The 25,179-nt window shown below is 36.5% G+C and overlaps 1 protein-coding gene across 5 annotated transcripts in view; it reads right to left on the reverse strand.

Annotated features, from left to right (window-relative positions):
• The window catches only part of OSBPL1A (oxysterol binding protein like 1A), a 333,490-nt gene extending 324,797 nt beyond the window's left edge, over positions 1 to 8,693 (reverse strand). For 2 of the 5 annotated variants that reach the window (XM_007487597.3, XM_056823805.1), the window contains exon 1: positions 8,344 to 8,693. Coding sequence is in view for 2 of the 5 variants with exons in the window: in XM_001362403.4 (XP_001362440.2) it covers positions 7,960 to 7,969 (10 nt within the window). In the remaining 3 variants the exon portion in view is untranslated. Of the gene's footprint in view, positions 1 to 7,959; positions 8,121 to 8,343 lie in introns of those variants that run through there. The other 3 variants (XM_001362403.4, XM_056823807.1, XM_016431658.2) reach the window with 2 other exon arrangements.
• Between the last annotated feature and the right edge of the window lie 16,486 nt (positions 8,694 to 25,179).

The following is a 25,179-nucleotide window of genomic DNA, read 5'->3' on the forward strand; positions in this document are numbered from 1 at the left end:
AGTTGTAAATTCTTTTTCATTATTGATACTGGTATTTTGGTTTTTCTCTTTATTTTTTTTTAACCAAATTAGCTAATGGTTATCTGTTTTTCAAATAACCAGTACCTGGTTTTATTAGTCCAAGGATTTGTTTTGCTTTCAATTTTGTTAATCTTCTCCTTTGATTTTGGAGTTTAATGAGAAGTTTCAATTTCTTGTCTTTTTTAACTTTTTTTTGTTTTAGCCACAATTTATTGATCTATTTCTCTCTCTTATTGATGTTAAGAGTTTAGATATAAATTTTTCCTTGAGTACTTCTTTGGATATATCCCACAAATTCTGGCATGCTATCTCACTGATATTATTGTCTTTAATAGAATAATTTCTTTTGTTCTTTGATACATCCATTCTTTAGGATTTTTATTTAGGTTTCCAATTGTTTTTTAATCTATGCTTCAAAAACTCTCTATTGAATGTAATTTTATAGCATATTGGTCATAGATGCATTTAATATGTTTGCTTTTCTGCATTTATTTTGGAGATTTTTATATCCTAACTAATTCATTTTCAATTTCTGTGAAGGTCCCATGCACACTTGAAATAGTCATATTTCTTTTTGTTTCTGTTCAGTATTCTCCAGTTATCATATCTAACTTTTTCAAAATTCTATTCATCACCTTAAATTATTTATGTTATGATCAGATCTATGTCTCAGAAGTATAAACTGAAGTCTTCCACCTTTATAGTTTTACTGCTTGTTTCCTTCTTTAATTCATTTAACTTCTTATTTGAGAATTTAGATGCTATTATATTTGGTGTATACATTCAGCATTGATATTATATTCATTATTTGTGGTACCTTTTAGGAAATTTTAGCAAAAGTTTCTTTTAATTAGTTCTATTTTTGCTTTTGCTTTGTCTAAGATTATGATTGCCACCCCTGCCTTTTTAACTTCATCTGAAACATAGAACAGATTCTGCTCCAGGCCCCTTACTTTATGAATATCTTTCTATTTCAAGTGTATTTCTTGTAAACAACATTGATGTACTCTTGTTTCTAATCCATTCTGATATTCTCATTTATTTTATGGATGAGTCTGTCCCATAACATTCAGCTATAGTTGTTGATGGTATTTCTCTCCATTCTATTCTATTCTTTTACCCTGTCTTTTTTACCCTATTATTTTCTCTTTTACCCTATCCCCTTTTCTTTTTTGCTTCTCTCTTTTAATCTTCCTTCATCCTCTCTTACACCATTTCCCTACTACTTCCCTATTGACAAAAATGAATTTCTGTTCCCAACTATGTATATGTGTATTTTTTCCCTCCCTAAACCAGCTCGGATAATAATGGGATTGAAATTGTCTAATTCCTATCCCCTGCCTTCTCCATTATATAAAGTTGTCTTTTTGTGTCCCGTTTATTTTAGATAATTTTCTCATTCTCCATTTCCCTTTCTCTTCTCCTAATGGATCTTTCTTCCTTACCCTTCCATTTGTCTTTTGAGATCATATAAGCATAATAGATTCATACCCAAGCTGTCTAATTAAACTCTAACATCCTAGGTGATGACAAAGTTATGTGATTACAAGTGTCTTGCCAAATAAAACATAAACAATTTTACCTTTTTAAGCCTCGTGTGCTTTCTTACTCATACTGATTTTATGCTTGAGCCTTGTGTCTAAAAGTCAAATTTTCTATTCAGCTCTTTTCCTCAAAAATGCTTTAAGAAGGGGGCAGCTGGGTAGCTCAGTGGATTGAGAACCAGGCCTAGAGATGGGAGGTCCTAGGTTCAAATTTGACCTCAGACACTTCCCAGCTGTGTGACCCTGGGCAAGTCACTTACCCCCCATTGCCTAGCCCTTACCACTCTTCTGCCTTGGAACTAATATACAGTATCGATTCCAAGACAGACGGTAAGGGGTTTTTTTTGTTTTTTTTTTTAATGCTTTAAGATCCTTCATTTCATTAAGTATACTTTTTTTTTTTTGCACTGTAGGGTTATACTAAGTTTTGTTAGGTAAATTATTCTTTGTTGCAATCTGAAATGCTTTGCCTTCCAGAATATCCTAGTCTGTCCCTTTACAGTGGTGGCTACTAAATTTTATATAATCCTGATGTTGGTGCTATGGTGCTTGAATTCCTTTTTTCTGTAGGTTTGCAATATTATCTTCTCTACCTGGGAATTCTGGATTTTGGATACTATGCTTCTGGGAGTTTTCCTCTTTATAGTTTCTTTCAGGAGATAACCAATTGATTCTTTCCTACTTTGGCCACTGGTTCTAAGTCAGCTGAGTAGTTTTCCTTTAAAATTTCTTGAAATACGTGGACTTTTTCCACCCCCTAAATTGTTTCAGGTAGATTAGTGATTCTTAAAATTATTGCTCCTCACTCTATTTTCCAGATCCAGTTTTTTTCCTGTCAGGTTGTTTGTATTTCCTTCTATTTTTTCAGGGTTTTTATTTTATAATTTTTGAGGTCTCACATATTAGTAAATATTGATTTACTAATTCTAATTTTTAGGATTTGTTTTCTTTAGTTGGTTTTGTACCCTTTTTAGCAAGCTGAATCTCTTTTGGCAATTCTTAACTTTCTTGATTAGCTCTAATTTATTTTTTCATTTTTTTCCTCTTTCATTCTAATTTGGTTTCCAAAATAAATTTTGTTGCTTTTAATTTTTTTCTTTAGCCCTTGCTTTAACTCTTCTAAGAATTCTTGTTGACCTTATGTCCAACCTGACTTTTTATATCAAGCTTTGCATGTAAATATTTTCAAATCATGGTCTTCTGTTTTTGTACTTGAGCTTCTTGTCACTAAAGTAGCCCTTTATGGTCAGGTTCTTCATTTGTTTGCTCATTCTTGCAGCATATGTTTTTACTTTGGACTTTATAGGCTTGGCTCATTTCTTGGGATAGGGTGAAAGGCATGGGGGGGGGGGGTCCAGCCTAAGCTTCTGCTACTTTCATAGCTCAGTTTGGGACCTTGTAAGTTTTTGCTGCTTCCAAAGTGATAGATCCATGGAGAGGTCTATTCATTGCCCTCCTGTTCTGAACTCTACATGTTTTTGACCCAGGTTTTTTCAGTTTGTTGGCTTGTATGTGGCTGGATTTCAATATACTATTGCTAGATTCACTTATTATTAGCCTGCTGGCAGGCTCTTCAGGTTAAGAGCTAATGTACTATAGGTTCTCCTTTGGTTTTGCTTTTTTAGCCTAGTTTTTCCAATGCAAATTTCTATGTTGGGCAAAAAGTTGGAACTGAGTCACCTCTGAACTCTTGGGTACAAACCCTCACAGCTAAGTTTCTAGAATTTGTTTCAGGCTCAGTACTCAGCTAAGGCCTTACACTTGGTTGTATACTATTCTCTGCCTTGTATCTATGATCCAGAACCAGGTAATGGATGAAAGAGTTGCCAAATGGCATCTGTTCTTGCTTCCAGTGCTAATTCAGGGGTCTCTCTGTCCAAGTGCTTTCTGTCCTGGTGTTGTCTTGGTTCTTTTTCTATCCCTGAGCACTGGAATGCTCCTGGTCCAGCTGCAAGCAGCTGCTGATACTACTATAATGTGTTCCTGGTCAGCCCTTACCACAAGATGTGCAGACACCTTTGTCTTCCTAAAATGACCTGGATTAGAAAAGTGATTTTTTTTCTTGGCTTTCCTAAGTTTTCTATGTTGTTATGGAAGAGGTGTATTGGGATAGTGAGGCAAAAATTCTCTTATTCTGCCATATTGACTCTGCCCCATGGCTCTTAAAATATCAGGCTGAGAAATTTGTATTATCCTAACAAAAGCCTTGGAAAGCTTTTAACCATGGAAGTGACAAGTCAAGCCAGAGCTTTAAGATTATCTCTACAGCTATATAGAAGTTGCATAAAACAGCCACTGAAGAAGGAAGAGACAGGAAGCAAAGGTAACCGGTATACTCTTATCATAGGAAGCATGAGGGGAAGGGTGACTAAATAAAGGTGTTGATTGAAATGAAAGAAAACTGGAGAGAAGGTAATAAATAGATACTAAAGATGGTACACAGAATTAGAATTTACTTGTTGAAAACAGATAGAAAAGGTTAAAGATAACTAAAGTTACAGATCTAAGTAATTAGAAAGATAGTAGTAGTGCCCTTGAAAAAAAAAAAGAACAGTCTAGAGGGAAAGGTATTAGTACCATTTGGGACATTTTGAAATGCCAATAAGACAGCCAAGCAGAAATGACAGGCATGTATCTAGCAAAGTACAGAGTTCAGAAAAGAGATAAAAATAGATATCTAGATTTGGGAGTCATCTGTGTAGAAATGATATTTGAACATAAGCTAAAAGGATCACCAACCAAGGGGGTGGAATGAGAAGACAAGAAGCTCTAGAACAGAGCCTTAAGAAACACCCATGATCAAGGAGCTAGAGATTGAGGATTTATCAGCAAAGGAAACTGAAGCATAGTCAAGTGGATTGAAGAACATGAGAAAACTATGTAAGGAAAGCCAAGAAATAAGAGAATTCTGGAAGTGGTGAATGTAAAAGCTACACATGAGTCATGGAGAACAGACACCAAGAAAAGTGTCCTGGATTTAGCAGTTAGGAAATCATGGTTAATTTTAGTGAAACTTATTTTAATAGAGCAATAGAATCAGCCTGGTTTTAAGAGGTTGGGAATTAGTTGGCACAGAAGTAGATGGATTAAACTTTAAAAACTTTAGGGAGTTCTACAGAGAAAAACAAAAGTTATATAGGTTAATATTCTGAGCACATAATAAGGTAAAATAAAGATTTCTGAAGAATAAGGAAGATTTGTTTAGGTTTATAAAGAAAGGTAGTAGAAAGGAATGACCAGTGGTTCCAGCTCCTGAAGCAGGTAGGGATTAGATCAGGGCATAATTAAAGCAGGACAGAATTGCCAAAGATTTCCAGGTGTTTTGACCTGTGAAATAAAGGAGATGAGGCAGTTTGTAACAGAAGGTTCTCAATTAACTCAATAAAGTAGGTGAGGTGAAGTGATGAAAGAGGTGATAGGTGAGGCACTGGAGAACTGTAAGATTTATCTCTACAGCTATACAGAAGAAGCTGAATAAAAGAGTCATTAGAAAAGGAAGAAATAGAAGCAAAGGTAGCAATTAGTATGCTCTTAAGCAAAGAAAACATTTGAAAAAGTAACTTTGGTATATGACAATCAGGGCTAAATATGAGGTTAGATGCAAAAGTGAAGGCTCAATTGAGATTAAAGAATTTGAATCTGTAGTAGATCCTGTTAACAGCATTATGTGACATCCTCCAGTAGTGTTCAGCAGCATGGAAGAGAAGGCAGCTGGTAGGGTTGCCTCAGAGCTAAGAATTGATAAGGAGTAAAACAAGACAGCAAAGGATTGAAGCAGATAAAACAATGAAATTTATTTTACACGAAACAACTAAAATTTATAAATTTTGTCATATTATATACCCTACAGACAAGAAGACATGAAACCTGGCAAAAACATGCATACCTAAAAAATGAAAGAATGTTGATATTTCAAACTCTATGATGCTAAAATAAGTCCATAAAAGATGGGAAAAGTTGTTGTGGCAAAGATAAGGTACATGTGTACCTTTATGGTAGAAGGGCTAATTATAGTTTAACATACCTTCAAACCTTATTTGTAAGAAAGGTCATTAGCTACAACATAGTAGCCAAAAACATGGCAAGATTAAGTGAAATAAGTAAATAATAGAATCTACCCCCCAAAACCCCACTAGCTACTTTGTCATCAAAATAAGAAATGGAAAAATTAAAATGTTAAACAGTTTTGAATTCAAAGCAACTTTATTCCTAATGTTGAATATATAGTCCTCCACTACTCTTTTGTACCTTTTTAAACACACATAAACATATGTACATATCTGTCTTTTAGAGATGAGACAGGAACTGTTAGCAGTTATAACAAGTTCATAAAACCACTAAAAAAGATATTTTCTGTTTGTATTATTCTTTATATTATATTAAATATTTCTATATTGTTATTGTACTCATAGTGTGCAAAGCACCATCCAGACTGGTTCTCTAGACATTTATCATTATATCTTTACTGGAGGCAGTTCTATAAAAACAATGAGTATTTAATTTAATTCTTATTAAATTGGTCAAAATGTACAATAAATCATAGTTTATCGTGAATATTAAGTTTATCAAGCAACTTTCTGATTATAAAGAAAACCAGTGACTTTTATAAACCAATAATAAGGAAAGGAATAGATTCAATTGCAACTTCTCTCTATTTCTCTATGTTCTGACAGAATTACTAACCCTTTCTTTCAAAGTTATCTTCTCCACAAAAATTTCCCTGATTCGCATAGATAAATGAGACCTTCTCAAATATTTATTGCACTTCTCTTGATGTGACCTCCTCAAGCAAGTGTATCTTGCTTACTCTTTTATATGAATTATAATCAAATAGAAATGACTATTCTATCACTCATTTCCATTTCCATATAATTAAATTTCTATAAACAAACTGCAAAATAGCACCAAGGACATGAGTTCTAATAGATCAGAATTCTCAGTCACAGCAGAGTTTCAACATATGAAATCATAAAAAGTATGTTAGTTTTTACAGTTTATGGGCATCTCACACAAACCTTTAAGAGATGAAATTAATTTAAAACAACAGAATTTGAATAAACATTAACAACTTAAAATAGGTACTATTTCTTAAAGCAGTAAATCTTACTAACGTAATTCAGTTCCTTTATTTTGATTTTTTAAAAAAACAATCTTTCAGGTTGCAATTCATTAGAGATATCCAAGTTAAAGAGAAGGAAAGAGGAAGATGATGACTGAAGAAATCTCAGTATCAACCAAAAGGCCTTAGAGCTCCCCATACTGCTACAAGGTTTTTCTCATTCAACAAAGGTTGAACAACAAAAAAAAATTGCATTCACATCCAACAGTTATATACTATATCTACTAAAATTTTACTAGTTAGTAAAATTGTTGGGAGGTCCATTACTTTGATGGCTCTAGTTTGCACAAGAGTCTATAGGCAAAGGTAGAGGAGGCTACTACCAACTTCTTTCCCTACTTTCTATAGATTTAAGTACTCTTTAAGTAGTTGGAACAGAGAGGAGACTATAAGTCCCTTTACTTTTTAATTAGCAAAGGAAAGCTTTTCGAAGTTTTGACAGAAGAACCTGGAATTTCTAGGTAAAATGCTGGTTGTAATTCTCCAGCAATACCTATCCAGAGGCACTTTACCTAGATTATCTCATTTGAGCCTCCAAAAGACCCTGGATAAAGGTAGGAACAACAGGAATTACTATTTCCACTTCACAGCTAAGGAAACAAATTTAAAGAGATGAAATGCATTGCTCAGGGTGAATTATCAGAAGAGTCAAAGGTGCGATTTGAATACAGATCTTCTTTACTCTAAGTCCAGCATTGGATTCCTTACAAAAACCTCTTAAAGTAATTTAAAGCAATTATTAGTAGCTATTTTGTCCAATTATACGCCAATAAATCTGACAATCTAAGTGAAATGGAGCAATATTTACAAAAATGTAAATTGACTAGATTAGCAAAAGAGGAAATAGAATACTTAAATAACCCCAATCTCAGAAAAAGAAATTGAACAAGACAAAATACCTCTTAATCAAAAAGTATTTAACAAATCTTGAATAAGAACAGTAAGGCTTTTCCTCTCCAACAAAAAACACTAATTAACTAAATAATTAAAACTAATTAATGCAGAGACTAGAGGATGGAATATACCCAGAAGAAAATTACAAATTTATGGTTGCTCTATATGACACTTTTTTAATCTCTTGCAAATCTAGTAAATAGATCACAAGATCCCAAAGCACGAATTTAAATTTACCAGCTGTACTGCTAACAGCTCAAAATCACATAATCAAGTCCTATTCTTTAAAAAAAAAAAAAAGTTGCATGCAAACTGGTGTAGACAGTTAAACAACTTTTAAAGTCGCCTAATCTATCACGTCAAACTGCTTTAAAGCGTTACCTCCAGTCATGAGGTACAGAAACAATTTCCGAAGACGAATTATTTAACGTTGGATGCGCGGCCGCTGATTTTCCAGTCGCACCACTTGTTTCCCTCTTCCCGCCCCCGAATCTGTACGAAACTCGGTTCCCGGTTGGATGGACCCCGTGAGTCCAAAGTGAAACTGGTCACATGAGGAGCTCCTGACTACCCTCGGCGAAGCATCACTCATTAGCCTGGGAGGAAATTGAAAGTCCGTCCCCGCCGCCCTTTCCCCCTCCCAGCTTCCACACAACAACAAACGCACGCGCTAGTCCCTGGAAAGCCGTGGGCACCAGCCCCCGGGGCCCGGGGGGTGGGGAGGGGGTAGACCGGATCCTGCCGGGAGCAGCAACAGATACTAACCGCCGGCTACTTTGGGCAACTAACTTCCTGTGGTGGGGCTGGACGCCCAACAGCCAAGTTCACAACCGAGGGGCTGCTCGGAGAACGATGGCCGGGAAGTGGAGGCAAGGACAGGAGCCCGACCTCCGGGGCGGACGCTGAGAGCAGAGAGGCGACTGGAGGCTGAACAAAGAGCGGGGGAGGGGAAGGGGGCGTCACTGGGGACTGGAGGACAGACTGATGGACGCCTCTTTCGCCGGAGCGCGCCCTCTCCCTCCCCAGCCCTCTCCCTCAGAACAGATATCAGCCCTCTCTAGCTTCCCTCTCATTCTGAAGGAGATCCTCCATACGGCCTCGGACGCTAGGGTTCATGCGGCCCGGTACGGCGGTGCCGGCCACAGCTCTGGTCCGGCCCGGTCCGTCTGTCCCTCCCTCCCGCTTCCTCCGCGCACGCGGTTCCTGTGCGCGCACCGCAGCCTCTGTCCCGGCGGGAGCGCGCTAGTCTTCCCAATCTACGGCCCCAACCCCCCAACACAGACACACAGTGTCTCCCACCACCGCTAGACACCTCAAGGCAGGTGATGGGCATGGTGGGTGCATAGGTAGAGCTAGGAGCCCGCGCTGATCCGTCCGCAGCTTGGGATCCAGTCTGGTCTTACACGAACTTCTCTGGTACTACATGAACTTCTAAATTTAGACTATCCCCTAGTCCATGTAAAGAGGACCCACTGTGTTTTCGAGAGCGACTAGATCGCGGCCCCGGGAATGATTCGCTGATCCCAGGGGAGCTATCCACTGAGGGGAACTAGGGAGGGCTAAGGACTGCTGCACAAAGCCAACAGGGCGGCTTCCAAATAGAGTTCAGCTCTGCATGCGGTTCCTAACGCTGCCTTAAAAAGAGAGTTGCTATCATTTTTTTTTTAATTATCTGGTTTCGATTTAGGCAAATAAATTCCCCTCCCTGATCTCAGTTTCTTGATCTGTCAAAATGAAGAGGTTGGACCAGAAGATAACCTTCCAGGCTAAGTTCTCTGATCCTCTGATTATGATCTTACCGGAGTAGTTTTCCAGTACATTAAGTTTGAGGTTGGAAACTAAATTTCCTCTGAACACAACTAGCATTGTTATATTAAATGGGAAAACTAGCTCAATCTGTCAAAAGTAAAGTGATCTACTTGGGTTTGCTTGGTATAGCAAAGGGGGGAAATGTAAACAAAACAACAGAGGGAAACATCTTTTCTATGGTGGTTATGAAGTTGATCGTTAAAACATTTTTGAAAGAAATAGGGAACACATTATTAGACAAGTTGTGTTATATGACTGTAACGAATGCTCTTGTGCTATAAAAAAATTAGCTGTATGCTTTCAAATAACCTAGAAAAACTTAAATGAAGTGACCAGAAACAAGAAAACATACACAGTAACGGGCAGTATATTTTATTACAATGAATAGCTATGAAGTATTTCGCTACTCTCAGCAATACAGTGATCCAAGACAATTCCAAAGGACTTCATGTTGAAAAATGCTATCCATCTCCAGAGAAAGAACTGATGGAGTCAAAATGCAAATCAGATCATACCTTTTTTTTGGGAGGGGGCAGTTCTTTCACAACATGACATATGGAAATATGTTTCATATGACTGCATGTGTATAATCTATATCAAATTGCCTTTTCAATAAGGAAAGGGAGAAAATGAGGAACTCAAATTTAAAAAATAATATTGCAAAATTGTACATGTACTGGAAAAATGTTTTCAAAAAAGAAATAGTGCAAACATTTATAACCTTTGTCCCCTAAAATTCTTATGTCAACTTGGGATTCTGACAGAAACATTAGTAAAGTATCATGCCCTTTTAGCAGTGCATAGGCTATGTACTACATGTAATGAGGATTACTAATAATAAAATAGCTAACACATAGCACTTACTATGTAGTTTGCAACTTATTTAATCTTCACAACCCTGGAAAATAGGTGCTCTTTTCCTACCTATTTACTTATGGGGAAACTGAGGCAAGCAGGGCTAAGGGACTTGTCATGGGTCACACAGCTACCATCAGAGACTAGATTTTAACTCAGGTTTTTCTCATGCCAGGTCAGGTACTCTTCTGTATCTCCTATTAATATTATTTTATATGCCACAATGCAGAGTTTAAATGACAGCTTAGCAGTTCTCTTTTCCTATGTATTCATACTAGTTGTTTTAGTAAACATATTTCCAAAGTCAAAGAAAAACAGACAACTGAGACAATTATGAGGATAATTTTTTCACCCCTTTATTTTCTAGACAGTCTCAGTTTATACTTAATTCAACTTAATTCAATGAGTAATTGTTAATTGACTACTATGTGCAAAATATATTTTAATTGATCAGCAAGATCCCTGGTTCATTTTGCCTCCCATCAAAAAAATGACACCTAAGTGTAAGTTTAGAAATAAATAGGAATGAAGGCATATAAAGAGAAAAGAATAAAAGAGAAAAATTCACATCTTCATATCATAAATAATTAAATAATATTTCATATTAAGTACAATTAGGCAGACTGGATTAAAAACAAATCCAAATAACATGTCCTAAATAAGCTACAATAATGTGGTTCAAATTTCTTAGAATTATACCTTTGAGGAATAGAATGTCTATAGTCAAGGCCAGCTCCTTTATCCAAGCAAAATGGGCATTAGATCAAGCATAACAAATTAAGAAAATGTATTATATGATAAGCATATAGAACTAACTATACTATCCCTTTAGAACTATGATAAATTATATATATATAGAAAATTTGTGTGTACACATATACCCACACATATACATTTAAGTACAGTTTAGACTCCTTGAGAACACAATATTTATTTTTATATCCTCAACACTTATCAAATTTGGTGCCTTACCTTTGATATTAAGTTAACACAACTAAACCATTTAACTAAATTGTTATTCAGAGAACATTTAACTGCCTGGATAAAAAGAAGTCTCAAAGGCCATGGCTTAGCTTATCTGAAAAGCCAGAAATGAAGTTGAGATTAAAGATAATGCAGCACTGGCTTTTTACCCAATTTCCTCTATCCACAGCTTTTGTTTTGTGTTGGTTATATTGTGCTTGACTATTGTAAATGAAATTTGCATAATTAATTCCTAATTAATTATTTTTTCTTCTAAAATTTCCATCTATAAGAAAGGAATCACTTTGGGAGAACAAAAAATTAATAAGAATTCTGTTACATCTCTGTCTTTTGTTACTATCTTTCTAGTCACTCCAAACCAAAATCCTGTTCCTTTGCATGTCTTTCTCTTATCCTGACCAGAACTTTAAAAGCCTTAAAAAAATTTTTTGCACTTCTCATATGCCTCTGTTCATATTAGTTTGAGACTTCTCTACTATACTTACAGCACCTTGCTTCTCTTTCCAATATGTCTTCAGTTTATTGCTCTCATTTCTATCTCTAGTACAAGTCTCTTTAAATTTCAGTTTATTGATGTTCATCTGCATAGGTCCCTTTAGGCACCTCCCTCTCTTTTTTCCTTATCACTTTCTAAGGTCTGCTAAACTTTCCCTTTAGTCTCAAACCACTTGGAATGTTACTTTCCTTATCACTGAATTCTTTGAAATGCAACAAGAAATTGCTATCTCAAGATTATGACACTGATAACACTATCATCAATCTTTAAGTCATATATCCTCAGACATACCTTTCAATGACAATAACTTGATTTTTAATACTGGAAGAACCTAGGTTCAAATCCTGCTTCCAATATTCCAATACTAACTTGCTGTGTAACTATAAACAACTCACATAGACTTCCTGAGCCTTAGTTTCCTCATCTGTAAATTGGGGATAATATCTGTATTAATTACCTCAAAGGATAATTTTCTGAGTACTAATGTGTGAAGAATTTCATAAACATTAAAATATACTTTCAAATGCTTTGAACCATTTCCTCCAGAATATAAAATTTTGACAGGAGAACACAATACAAGAACTTGGGAAACAACTACCCTTGCCCTCAGCAGAATTTGAAAAATTATACTTAATTAAATTTAATTAAATCCAGGAAGATTTCCATAAAATTTTCTGATGCTATGATTACTTTGGTTCGGAAGTTCTTTGAATGTGCCCCTTCTCATTTTCCCAAATTCCCATCCATTCCTTGCAAAACCCTATACCTGTTGTTTGTGTGGTCCCCTTCAAGTCTGAAACAACCCACAATGCTTTGCCAGTTTTTTGGAAACTCCCCAAGTACCAGTTGTAGCTTTGAAGTAACAGGAAGAATTCACTTCAGACTTGTTAAAACTTATTAAAAGAAGGATTTTATGGGCTGGGACTTAGAAGGAGGGTTGAGAGTAAGAAGGATGGCAGAAAAGTAGGCCAAGTGTCACCAAGCAAATCCAAATAAATTGTTGAGGTAAAGGGAAATTAGATGTTCCATGTTTCTGCGTATATTGATCTTGGTACTTACTTTAACATCTGGATACATGAAAGCTATGAGAAATTGTAAAGAACCGGAATAACCCCCCCCCCCAAAAAATTGGAGGAGAGCAAATATTTTCCCTATTTTAAGAGAATGGGAAAATATAGATACTAAAAATGGAAGACCAATGAACTTGATGTGTATCCAAGAAACATATAAAATAAATGAATAGTTGGTGAGTACTTAGAAGAGGAAGCAATTATCACTAGGAGTCAACATAGGCTCACTAATTTTAAAAGGTCTGCCAGATTTAAATAATTTCATTTTTTAAAGGTCTACTAGACTCATACATTAAAGAAATGTTATATATATATATATATATATATATATATATATATGACAAATTTGACCTCAGTTGTCTAATAGTAGAATAAATTACTACAATGTAGAGGTCTTTCTAGTGTAAATGTCCAAGAAGATGTCAAGATTAATTCCTTTGAGTACCTCAGACAGATTAAAGAAAGAAAAAGAGAACTAATATTTATAGCAGCTCTTTTCATGGTGCCAAGGAATTAGAAACTACAAGGAGATACCCATCAATTAGAGAAAAAGTAAACAAGTTATGGTATGTAAATGTGATCAAATATTATTGTACAATAAGAAATAAATAATGAAGGGAAATAAATTAATATAAAAATGTAAAGATCTGGCAGTACCATATTTTAAAACTATAATATAAAGCAGTAATTATCAAAACTATCTGGTACTGGCTAAGAAATAAAAAGGTAGATCAGTGGAACAAAACAGACATACCACAAACAATAATTAAAGATTATAGTAACCTTGTATTTGACAAAAGCATAGAGCCAAATTCTGGGGATAAGACCTCACTATTTGGCAAAAATTGCTGGGAAATTGGAAAATAATTTGGCAGAAAGTATGTTTCAACTAATATCTTATAAAATTCACTAAGAAAAGGATAAAAGGTGATATAAACAAATGAGAAGAACAGAAACAGGGAACATGTTAACTATCAGATTTATAGATAGGAGAGGAATTTATGAGTAAATTGGAGGTGGAGAACATTATGAGATATAAAGTGGGTAATTTTGATTATATTAAATTTAAAAGTTTCTGTAAAATTAAAATTAATGTAACCAAGATTAGAAGGAAAGCAGAAAATTTGGGGGGAAATTTTATATAAAATTTCTCTGATAGTAGTATCATATCTAAAAGAGATAGAGAACTTTGTCAAATTTGTAAAATGACAAATGCTGGAAGGGAGGTGGAAAAATGGGGACACTGATACACTGTTGATAGAAGTATGAATTGATCCAACAATTTTGGAGAGTAATTTAGAATTATGCCCAAAGAATTATAAAACTGTATACCCTTAGATCTCCCAAGCAGATAAGGGAAAAAGTAAAAAACAACAACAAAAAAACCCCTATATGTTCCCAGATATTCATAGTAGCTTTCTTTGTAGTGACAAAGAAATAGAAATTGAGGGAATGTCCACCAATTAGGGAAAAGCTGGACAAATTGTGGTATATGATTGTGATGGAATTAACTATGCTGTAAGAAAAGATGAGCAGGTTAATTTTTTTAAAACTAGGAAAGGTCTACATGAAGTAATGAAAAGTGAAACAAGTAGAACCAAGAAAGCATTATATACAGCCATAGAATTAATATTTGGAGAATAACTTATGAATGTCCACCTTCAGAGAATGAATTGAAAAATAGAAACATGAAAGACACAATCTATATATACATAAAAAAAGAAACAATGAAAGATATAGTTTCAGAAAGACTTGAGAGAATCTATATGAATATTTCAGAGTGAAATGAGCAGAACCAGGAGAAAAATTTATATAACAATTTTGTAAAAAACAACACTGATAAACACAATTACCAACCACAATTCCTAAGGATTTATGATGAAACATAATACCCACCTTCTAATAGAATTTTTGATAGAGATAAGTTAGTGAAAATTGAGTTTCTTTCTTTTCTTTTTAACCTGGCCAACAGGGGGATTTGTTTTGTTTGGCTCTACATATGTATTTGTTATAAGAGCTTTGTTTTTCTTTCTTTTTCAGTTGAGAGAGGGGATAAAATGATGTCATATTTTGGTAAATTGAATAAAAGAAAAGTTTATTTTTTTAATCATGTAGAAGATATATAGTTGATAGAAAACATTTAAGGTCTCCTCAGACTTTAAGATAAATGGTTCTATGAGTGGTACAGACAACAAGTACTATACAAATTCCAAAGATAGAGCTAACATAGGCACATGAGTGATTCAATAGTAAAGAATTACTTTATGGATATTGTTTAACTTGAAGAGCAAGGAAAAATGAATAAGCTAGAAAAGAGGTGGAAGAGAATTCCAAGGGGAAAGAATGACTAAAAATGTGCCTGAGGGCATATATGAGAGAAGAATGGGAAATGAGGCTAGACAAGAAATGTAGGTAAAAATTTAGAGGGTTTTAAATGTTAGGTTAAGGAACTTAAACTACATTTGAAAGGAGTTGTGTAGAGAGAAAAGAATTAATTTGTTCATCTCAGAGTGGGATTCCATTAGAGAAGGAAAACCTGTTTAGGAGTTCAGAATAACATCTCAAGGACATTTTGTTATTGCCATAGGCCCAGTGGGTAGAGAGATCTCTTATCTCAAAGAAAGCAAACCATTAGGCAATCCTATCTCCTTATCTCCTCTTACCTTTAAAAATCAGAAGAGTCCCTCCTGAAGACATAGCTACTTCTTCACATCTTCCCCCATGATAGGACTCATGCTGGGGGGAGAGGGAAGGAGGGGGCTACTCTTTTTGCTTTCAGATTGGGTAGTCTTTCATGCAAATATTGTAAGTTCAGCCCCAGGCCATGGGTATCAAACAGAGTGTCTGGGGGTTTGTATCAGGAATCTATAAAATGCTTGTATCTGCACCCATACATTGGGCATCCTTCTCATGAAAAAGATTAAACCTTGCTTTTCTGTTCACTGAAATGGTCTCTATTTCTTTAAGCTATATGTCTCATACAGGAGCAATGGATGATTTTTGAGCTAGTGGTAGCATAAGGGCTTTAAGCTTTCCCTATAGTAAATGTCTGAGGTATCACATGGTTAAAATAAGTATAAGTCCAGGACAAAATGGAGTTATAGCACTTTTTAACACATTACTTTTAGTTGTCAAGGCTTGTCATTTTCACCTTTGTTACTTCGCTTGATTCTTGATACTACCACCACCCTACTGCTAGCCCCTATTACCTCACACCTAGACTACTACAATAGCCTGCTGGTGGGTAGACCTATCTGGTCTCCCCCCATCTCTAATCCTTCTTCCATTCAACTGCCAACCTGATTTTCCTAAAGTATAAATCCAAACATGTTACACTCCTATCCAGTAACTTCTACTGGATGCATATCACTTCTGACATCAAATGCAAAACTTTCTCTTGGTGCTTAAAGTCATTAAGACTTAATTCCTCCCCCACTACTACCAGAACACACACCTTTCCAATATTCTTACACCTTACTGCCTGACACATACCCTTTGTTCCAATGATACTGGGCTCCTGGCTGTTCCTGGCACAAGACAGTCCATCTCTTAGTTCTGAAAATTTTCTCTGACTTTCTCCCATGCCAGGAAAATAGCCTCTCCATCTAAAGGCTTCCCCAGTTTCCTCTTAGTTGAAACTGAAATCCCATCTTCTAAAAAAGCATTTCCCAAACCCATATTTCTTTAAATTATTTCCTATTTATCTTGTATAGTATATAGTTTATGTATTTTTGGTGTATGGGGTGCTCAGGGAGGGGTAGTATCTCTGGTATGGAGGGCTTGTCGTGCCCTCCTAGGGCAGCTCTCCAGCCTCTGACCCTCACCTGACACCCAGCCCTCACTTGTGGCTCCTAGTAGCTGCCAGCAGCGGCCACACCCCGGGCAACGGCTTCAACAGGCCGGCTAAACCTTGTGAGAGTAGCCATTGGGTCATCGACCCCTGCTGAACCAGGGCTTTGCTCACCCAGCATGTGAAGCCTGCTTCGGCTGAACAGACGGAAGAAACCAATAAGAAGGTTCAACGGCTGAGAGGGCAATGCAGCAAAGCACTGTGGAGTGCTCAGGGCATGTTGGAGCACAAAGGACAACACGGCCATCCAATGCAGCTGAGGAAGTCTCCAGGTGTAACGACTTTTCGTGCCACTGGACCCAGGCTTCCAATGCCGAGAGAGTGGGACTGTCTCTGTGCATTGGCTTTTCCACTTAAATCTCCTTCATGCACAAGTATCTTTGTGCACATTCATCTATCTTAACCCCGTCCACCCTCTTCAAGACCTGCAGCGATGGGGGAGTGGCGACGCAACAGGTGGAGGTGACCACTGGCAGTTGTAGTCACGATCCTGCATGTAGGCAGCCCACGGACAAGTGGTCACTCGGTCCTGTGGGCAGCAGGGACGTTTGGCAGCATCCTGGGTGACTGAGCAGCCCTCTCTAGGACAGCACTGCTCACCCTAATCAAGGGAGGGGACTAGAAAAGGTGTCCCAAACATTGCCTGCCCTACAAACACCCGGTCAGCACACTGCGGCTGGTGGGTCATCCCTTTAAGCGGTCGAATTTTTATTTTTTATTTTTTTATTTTTTTTTAATAGTCATACTCAATCACCAAGAGACTACCACTACTATTGTCTTCCCCATTCAATTGTGATTTTTCCCTCAGCTGTTCTGCTTTGCTACCACTCTTCTGAATACACCTTCCTCTCAATGATAAATTGATCATCTGAAATCTCTTCCCTATGAAGAATGATGCTACACTTTCTCAGCTCACCTTCAGTTGCCTCTCCCCTCTAAGTGGAAGACTGGAAGATGGAGCACTAAACTCGTCCAAAAGCTTTCCTTTATAAAGATTCAAAATTCCCTTATAACTCAATTTTCCATCAGCATTACCGCCCCCTGCTCTCCATGTCATTTTCAGCTTCCTTTTGTGTGTAATCTTCTTTTGTTAGATTATAAGCCCTATGAGGGCAGGGACTATCTCTTTTTCTTATTTGCAACCCTAGCACTTAGGCCAGCGTCCAGACCACAGCAGGCATTTAATAACTGTTTATTGAATAAAAGAAGATAACTTTCACACTTTCACCACTATGACTGGGGAATATTTTTAAGTGAACAAAGAATAGAGAGATGATAAAAAATAAAATAGACCATTTTAATTACATGAAGTTGAATAGTGTTTACACAAACAAAATCAATGCAGCAAGAATAAGAAGAGAAATATAAATTGTGTGTGTGGGAGTCTTTTCATCAGATATTTTAAAAAAGTGTACTATCCAATTATATAGGAAAATAAATATAAAATAAAGAACCATTCTGCCATGGACAAGTAGGATTTTTAAGAGGTAAAAGTGGTGTATTGAAAGGTGACATAACTAACTCACTTTTGGCCTGTGTTTATACTTATTTTAACCATGTGATGCCTTAGACACTTCAGGGAAAACTTAAAGAAAACTTTTCTTTCCAAAGTTCCCTTCAGGAAACTGTAAAGGATAATTTAGTGTTGTGACCTAAACTATGTTAATTATTTGGTCGCCATGGATATCTCAAATATAAAAGAAATATAACAAAGTCAACTGGACATTTATGGTGATTTAATTTATATAGTGGAAAGAAATTAAAAAGAAGGAAGAAGGAAAAGGGTGTAGGATTTATCCCACCTGGCTAATGCCAGGAGGAAGACCAGAGGCTCTAGGAAGATAAGGTTTTTGAAGAGTAAGAAGGAAAGAATCAGCCTGAACTCCAAAGGGCTCATGTAAAAATGGAGATTTGAACCCCAGACTTCAATCCCCAGAAGTCCATGGTACTTCCCAGAATTCCCTATAATCTCACCTGAGTCTTCACCTGAGTGCAAGATCACAAATTATTATTTAAAGGGCTCTCCACCTACTTTGCACTCTCTCTTCCTCTACTCAGAGATTGCAACATGTTGTAAGGGCTGTGAATGGGCTAATCAGCCCTGGGCATGTGGTTTATTATTTTGTATCCTTGATTTCTAATAATATTTAATAAATGTCTAAAAATATAATACTTTTATTACTAGAGACTAAATTTAAATATAACACTCAGCCAAGATGCTTGAACCTGAATCAATTCAAGGGCAAACTCACCACCAAACCCAGACAATAGCTGCCACCACACCAAGATGTCAGAACGCTTAGCATGCTGCCAGCCAGAGTCACCTCTCCAGGGAAAGAGAGAGAGCAAGCAAGTGACGTGCCTTATATAGACAGTTTTACGTCACTTTCCTGCGTCTCATCTGTACCAATGATAGCTTAGCTTGACTTAGGACAGTCCAGGGGTCTGTCTACTTTTTCTGCACATGTCTGTTGAAGGCCATTTCCTCAGAGAATTAAATCTTTGAGTAAGGTTCAGGCATCCTGACCTTATTAAACTGAGTAGGGTGGAGAAATGTATAGTTCCCAAGACTTGATTTTGTTAAACCAAGTATCTCCATTGTTACTAATCAAGAAATAGCTAAATCAGATCTTCTAAAGTACAGCCTGAGTAGGGTGGAGTAGTTTTAACATTCATAATCCTTTCCCCTGAGGTCTGAGGAAGACTAGTCTCTCCAATGGGTCTTGTAAACATACCAGCTATGAAATTACAATAGTTAGGGAGGAATAGAAAAGAGAGAAAGCAAAACCAATGATTTGCTAGGCGCATTGACAAAAAGCCAAATTAGGGGCCCTTTTGCATAAAAGTGTACATTTATAATAAATGTTCAATCAAACTTCAGTTCAATCAACCACACCCAAAGTTTATTCTGGATCTTCTTGATGAAGTGTAGGTTTTCTGGCATCTTTCTGCAACAGTTCATTCTCTGGATTTAGGAGTTAGCAAGCTTATTCCTTGAAGATCTTTCTCGAACAAAAAATTTCAAAATCTTGGATTTTTATTAAAATACAATACTCAGATTTCATGACTACAAAGGAAAACTCAGAGGACTCAGAGTTCAAGAAAGAAAGTTGTCCTGTTCTTTCTATACTATCAGATAAAATACATAGTAGGTTTGTTAAATGCCTGTTGACTGACTGATAAAGAAGGTGCTGCTTCCTTCTTTTGGTCTAATGAAAATGACTGTAACAAAAATATATTCTTTCCTTTTTAACACATAAGTATTCTGTTTTGTTTTAAGAAGTGACTTTTCTTACCTAATATTGTACCTGTTCTGACTTGCCCTCCCCCTACAAACCCCAAACATACTTCATCTGCTAAAGTATAACACACATGTCCATTACCGACTGATGGGGTGTGTCATACTCTTGAGTGAATAAACCCGTTTTCCTGTATATTTATGCTGAACTGGCTTATTTATTGGCAGCGGCTAGTCAGGACCCAAAGAAAATTTGTGCAATAATATGAACACATAGTTCTTAATAGAAGGATTACAAATACTTAACAACCACATGGAATATTATACCATGAAAAGAAAAAAGGTCCTATATAAATCATTTTATACCACTTTCTTGTACTTTTCAATGAACTATTCTAGTGTAGGCCTTCATCACCTCATGCCTTGATTATTGCAATAGCCAGCTAGTATATCTGCCTGCCTCAAGTCTCTCCTCACTCCAATCCATTTTCCATACAGTAACTAAAGTGATTTTTCTTAAGTTCATATTGGATCATGCCAGTCGCTTGCTCAATAAACTTAATTCCAGTGACTTAAAATACAAAATCCTCTGCCATTCAAGGCCCTTCAAAACTTAGAACCCCTTGTACCTTTTCAGGCTTCTCATACTTTACTTTCTGACATGTAGTCATCCAGTAACCCTGACCTCCTTGCTTTTCCATAAACAAGACATCCCATCTTTTGGCTCTAGGAATTTTTTGTGACTATCTCCCATGACTGGAACATTCTTTCTTCTCCAATCCAACTATTGACCTCCCTGATTTTCTTTAAGTTCCAGCTGAAAACCCCACCATCTACAGGAAACCTTTTCTTATTCCTTTTAATTCTAATACCTTCCTTCTATTAATAATTTCTTATTTATCTTATCTATAACTTGTTTTGTATATGTATTATTTGCATATTGTCTCCTCTATTAGATTGGAAACTTCTTGAGGGCAGGGATAGTCTTTTGCCCTTTTTTGTATACCCAGTGTGACATAGCAGGTGCTTAATAAATGTTTATTTCTTGATTGAGTACTTATGTCATATGGTCTCATTTCATTTCAGTCCTGAGCCTGGATCACTGAACTGATTTGAGTCAGGCCTGTTGAGAACAAAGAAGAAAATTAAGCATAGTGTGATCCATATTCTCAATATTAGGAAGCAGATTTTAAAGTTTTCAGAGAAAGACTACATAGGATTCTAGGGTAAGTCAGTTAAAGAATAGGATGCTATATAGCTATCTAGTCAGTTTTAGAACTTTCAGGATGTATAAAAGGCTTCACATAAAAATCAGAGGTCAGAAAAGTCTTATGGCAATAAATTTGCAGCATATTTAAACTCCCAAAGAGGAATCATTAGGATATAACATGAGGCAGGGTTTAGGGGGGTTCTGGTCAAAGGATATATCACTGTGTCTCATTCACTTGGAACTGAAGACTATAGTAAGAATAAGAAAGGATTTCAGCAATGATTCCATGAGAGTCCACTACGACTTGGCACACTCAGTGTATGTCAAATTCTTATCATTCTCAATAGGTGAATGAAATATTCAAGCCATAGCTTCTTCTACACTAGAGTGACTTGATGAAATACAAAAAGGTTGACTGGCTGACATAAAAATAGGAGTATGTATCAGAGGTAACAGGTACATAGATAGATATTGATTGAGTTGGTGAGACAAGTTTACAAGGAACCTGAGGTCAAAGAACATGGTTTATTGTATGACAGGGTCAGAGTATGAGTAGCCACTGGGCAAAAAGTACTAGAAAAATGGATTTTACACTTAACTAGTTCCAAGTTAAAAAAAAATGAGAAGAAATATATATGTAGTGAGGCTGAGTATATATTTTGTATGGGAGCATACAAATAGAATAGAATTGGGAATATTTTTAGAAAAGTAGTCAAGGACACTACATGTATTACTCAGTAAATTCCAATGGCTTCCTATCATCTTCAGGATCAAATAAAAAATCCCCTTTTTGTCATTCAAAGATACAGCACAGTGCTTGGAACATGGTGATTTATTGAGTGGCAGAATGATTTTTATCCAACATGTGACTGAGATGGGTAAATATAACAATTTGTTCCACTGACCATGAAGGCAGCTGAAGCAAGCACTGTAGAACACCTAGAGCTTGTCAGACATCAAAAACCATCCATTGCATCCTGGGCCATTACCAGTCACCTTGAGTTTTACCTTGCCACTGGACTTGGATGACTCTGGAAGAGAAAGTCAGGCTGGTGACCTTGTGTAACTTTGCCTTGATTAAATCCACTTTATGTGCAAGTCAAGACATTATCCTCTAATATCATTAGTCCTCTTGAAATGCAAGAAAAACTCATGTTGGAGTATGGGGACCTTAAAGAATCTGAATTCCCCACAAAAATGTTCCACTTTAAAAAGGAAATAAAAAAGAATCAGCTATAGATTCCTCTACCTAGCCCAAGGATGAACAGAAGGGTTGCCAGACCCTGTAGAAACCCTGAAGTTGACAAGCCAGGTTAGACAGAGCAGCCTCTGTAAAAATTAGAATTTAATCTCAAATAATAAAAATATTATAATTTATGAAGTTTATTAAATGATCATTAGAAATCAAGGAATAAAGAGGATACAAAATAAAAACCATGTGCCCATGGCTAGTTAGCCATTTTCAGTCATCCCCACTCACCACCATCACTGCTGATTGTTGCCCAAAAAAAGCACGTGGGAGGAGTTACCACCAGTTAAATACCAAGAATGTGATCTCACCAATGTGGAGATGCGGGGGAGATTATAGGGAATTTTAGGAAATACTAAAGACTTTTGGGGAATGAAGTCAAAGGTTCAAAATCCCCATTTATACATCTCCCAGGAACCAAAGAGGGCTTCCAATAAACAGAGTGGCAAGGAGCCAAGCTGAACTCAATATAGGGCAGGATGGTTGTGGGGGTTGGTAGCCTGTGACTCAATGCCAGGAGAAGAGCCTTGGGCAGAGAATAGTCCAAGTTGGCCCTGGAGCTCTATGGCAGGAGGGGGTCCAGGAGTTCCCAACTGGAAAACAATTATAGGCAGAGCCTAACTGGAGAGATAGCTCAGAAACAGAGCTCTAAATAAGAGGGAAATCTTAGACAGAGTTCAGCATGGCAGTAGTTCCAAGTTCTGTGACAAGAACCCAATGTTAGGGGAAGGACCCCAGGCAGAGAGCAGTTCAGGAGTGGCCCAGAGCCTTATGACAAGAGTCAAGTCCAATAGAAATGGAAAGGTGGAACCCTGTAGAAACCAACAAAGTGGGGGTGGACCCAAGATTGAGGAAAATAAAAGAAAACCTCCAGTAATTGCCAAGTGTTTAGCCCAGAAGTCCCACAGTAGTAGGAATAAAAGACCCCAGCAGCAGGATCACTTAGAGTCCTGACCACAGTACAAGAAAGGCTATGAAGATTGTCTAACTATTCCTGGCTAAATCTAGCATCTAAGAAGCATAGACTTAAACCATAGCATAAGAAAAAGCTAAATAATTTCAATAGAACAGTAATAGCGAACCTATGGCACAGGTGCCAAAGATGGCATGCAGAGCATTCTCTGTGGGCACACAGCAACCCTCCCTTCCCCCTACCCCCCAGAGTCTGTTACTATAAAAGCAGAGGGACTCTGACAGAGCTGCTCCCTTCCCTCCCTCCACCATGCCTGAGGAGGACATTTTTTCACATCTCCCACCCCTCCTCCAAGCAGCCCAATGGGAACACTTTCTCCCTCCCCTGTGTGGGGTAATGGGAGGACATGGTGTGCCCAGCACTTGGTGGGGTGGGGCATAGAACTCCATCTGTAAAAAGGTTCGCTATCACTACTATAGAAGGAAGAATCTAATTTTAGCCACCTCTCTCAAGATCAAGGAAGGCCTGTCCCTACTATTATTTAGGAGCACAGAAAAGAATATTGATTCAAGCTGAGGCTCCTCAACTTAAATGATATTAACAGACCAAAGATTATACAGAATACCATGAAAACATACCTTGAACAGAGAAATGTCCAAGGAATAAACCCTACAGAAGAGAAAAGCCCACAGGAAGACCAAGGAGAGCCTTGGAGGAAAAAAAAATACCTTAGCCACAAGAATTATAAGCATATTATTTTGAAGAAATGAAATGAGACTCAAAAGTCAAATAGCTGTGGGTGGGAGGAATAAGAATGGTGGAGGAAATCTTATGATAGCCAGTAGGACCCATTACTCAAAAAATGAATGCCCTGAAAATTTGAATGGGCCAAATGGAAAACAATGACAATGGAACAACAGGAAATATCAAAACAAAACCAAAAGATTGAAAAAACAAAAGATGATGTAAGAAATGTAATATCAAAAACAACTTATCTGGAAAACAGGAGAGGTAATCTCAAATTATTGGTTGTTATCAAAATCATGGCCAAAAAAACTAAGCTTGGGTACCATATTGGAACTTTTTGTAAATTTGAATCCATTCCTATTACCTATTAGAAATGAAAACTTTATCAGAGAAACTTCTTGGAAATATTTTTTTCACTAATTCTTTCCCTCATAATCTTTGTTGTATTATATTTGTTTGTATAAATACTACTTAATTTTTTATAATCAGAATGATCTATTTTATACATGATTCTTGACTTTTCCCTCATTTCATATGAATTTTATTTTTTTTTCCCTAGTTCTATAAAATAACACATTGGTAATCATCAGTTCCTGTGGTTTAAATGTCATCTCTATGTAGATGATTCTCAAATCTATTTGTTCATTTCTAACCTCTTATGACCTCCAAATCAAGAAAAATTAAGAGGACCCACATGCATGGAAATACTTAGAGAAACTGTTTTCATAGTAAACAAAAACTAGAAACTAGAGGTGGCATTCAGTTATTGTGGAATGGATAAACAATTTATAGAATATGAGTGTTAATAGAATATAATTTTGCCAGAAGAAATAGCAAAATGGATAGTTTCAGAGTAAACTAGAAAGACTTCAGTCAATTGGATGTATACTGAAATGAAAAGCAGTATAATTTATATGGTAATGATAATTGTATTATATTATATTATTATATTATAACATATGATATATTATATTAATATTGTTATATTAACATTATAAAGAAAAACATCAATGCAATGATAAACCACAAGTTGAAGACTGAAAATGAAATATTCTTCTGCCAGAAAGATGATTTATTTGAAATACAGAATGAGTAATACATGGTTGGACATGGTCACTGTGGGGATTTGTTTTTCTAGAGGATCCATATTTGTTCTGCATATGAAAAATTCTTCATTTGG

Source organism: Monodelphis domestica, chromosome 3, assembly GCF_027887165.1.
Source record: "Monodelphis domestica isolate mMonDom1 chromosome 3, mMonDom1.pri, whole genome shotgun sequence".
NCBI classification, from domain to species: domain Eukaryota; kingdom Metazoa; phylum Chordata; class Mammalia; order Didelphimorphia; family Didelphidae; genus Monodelphis; species Monodelphis domestica.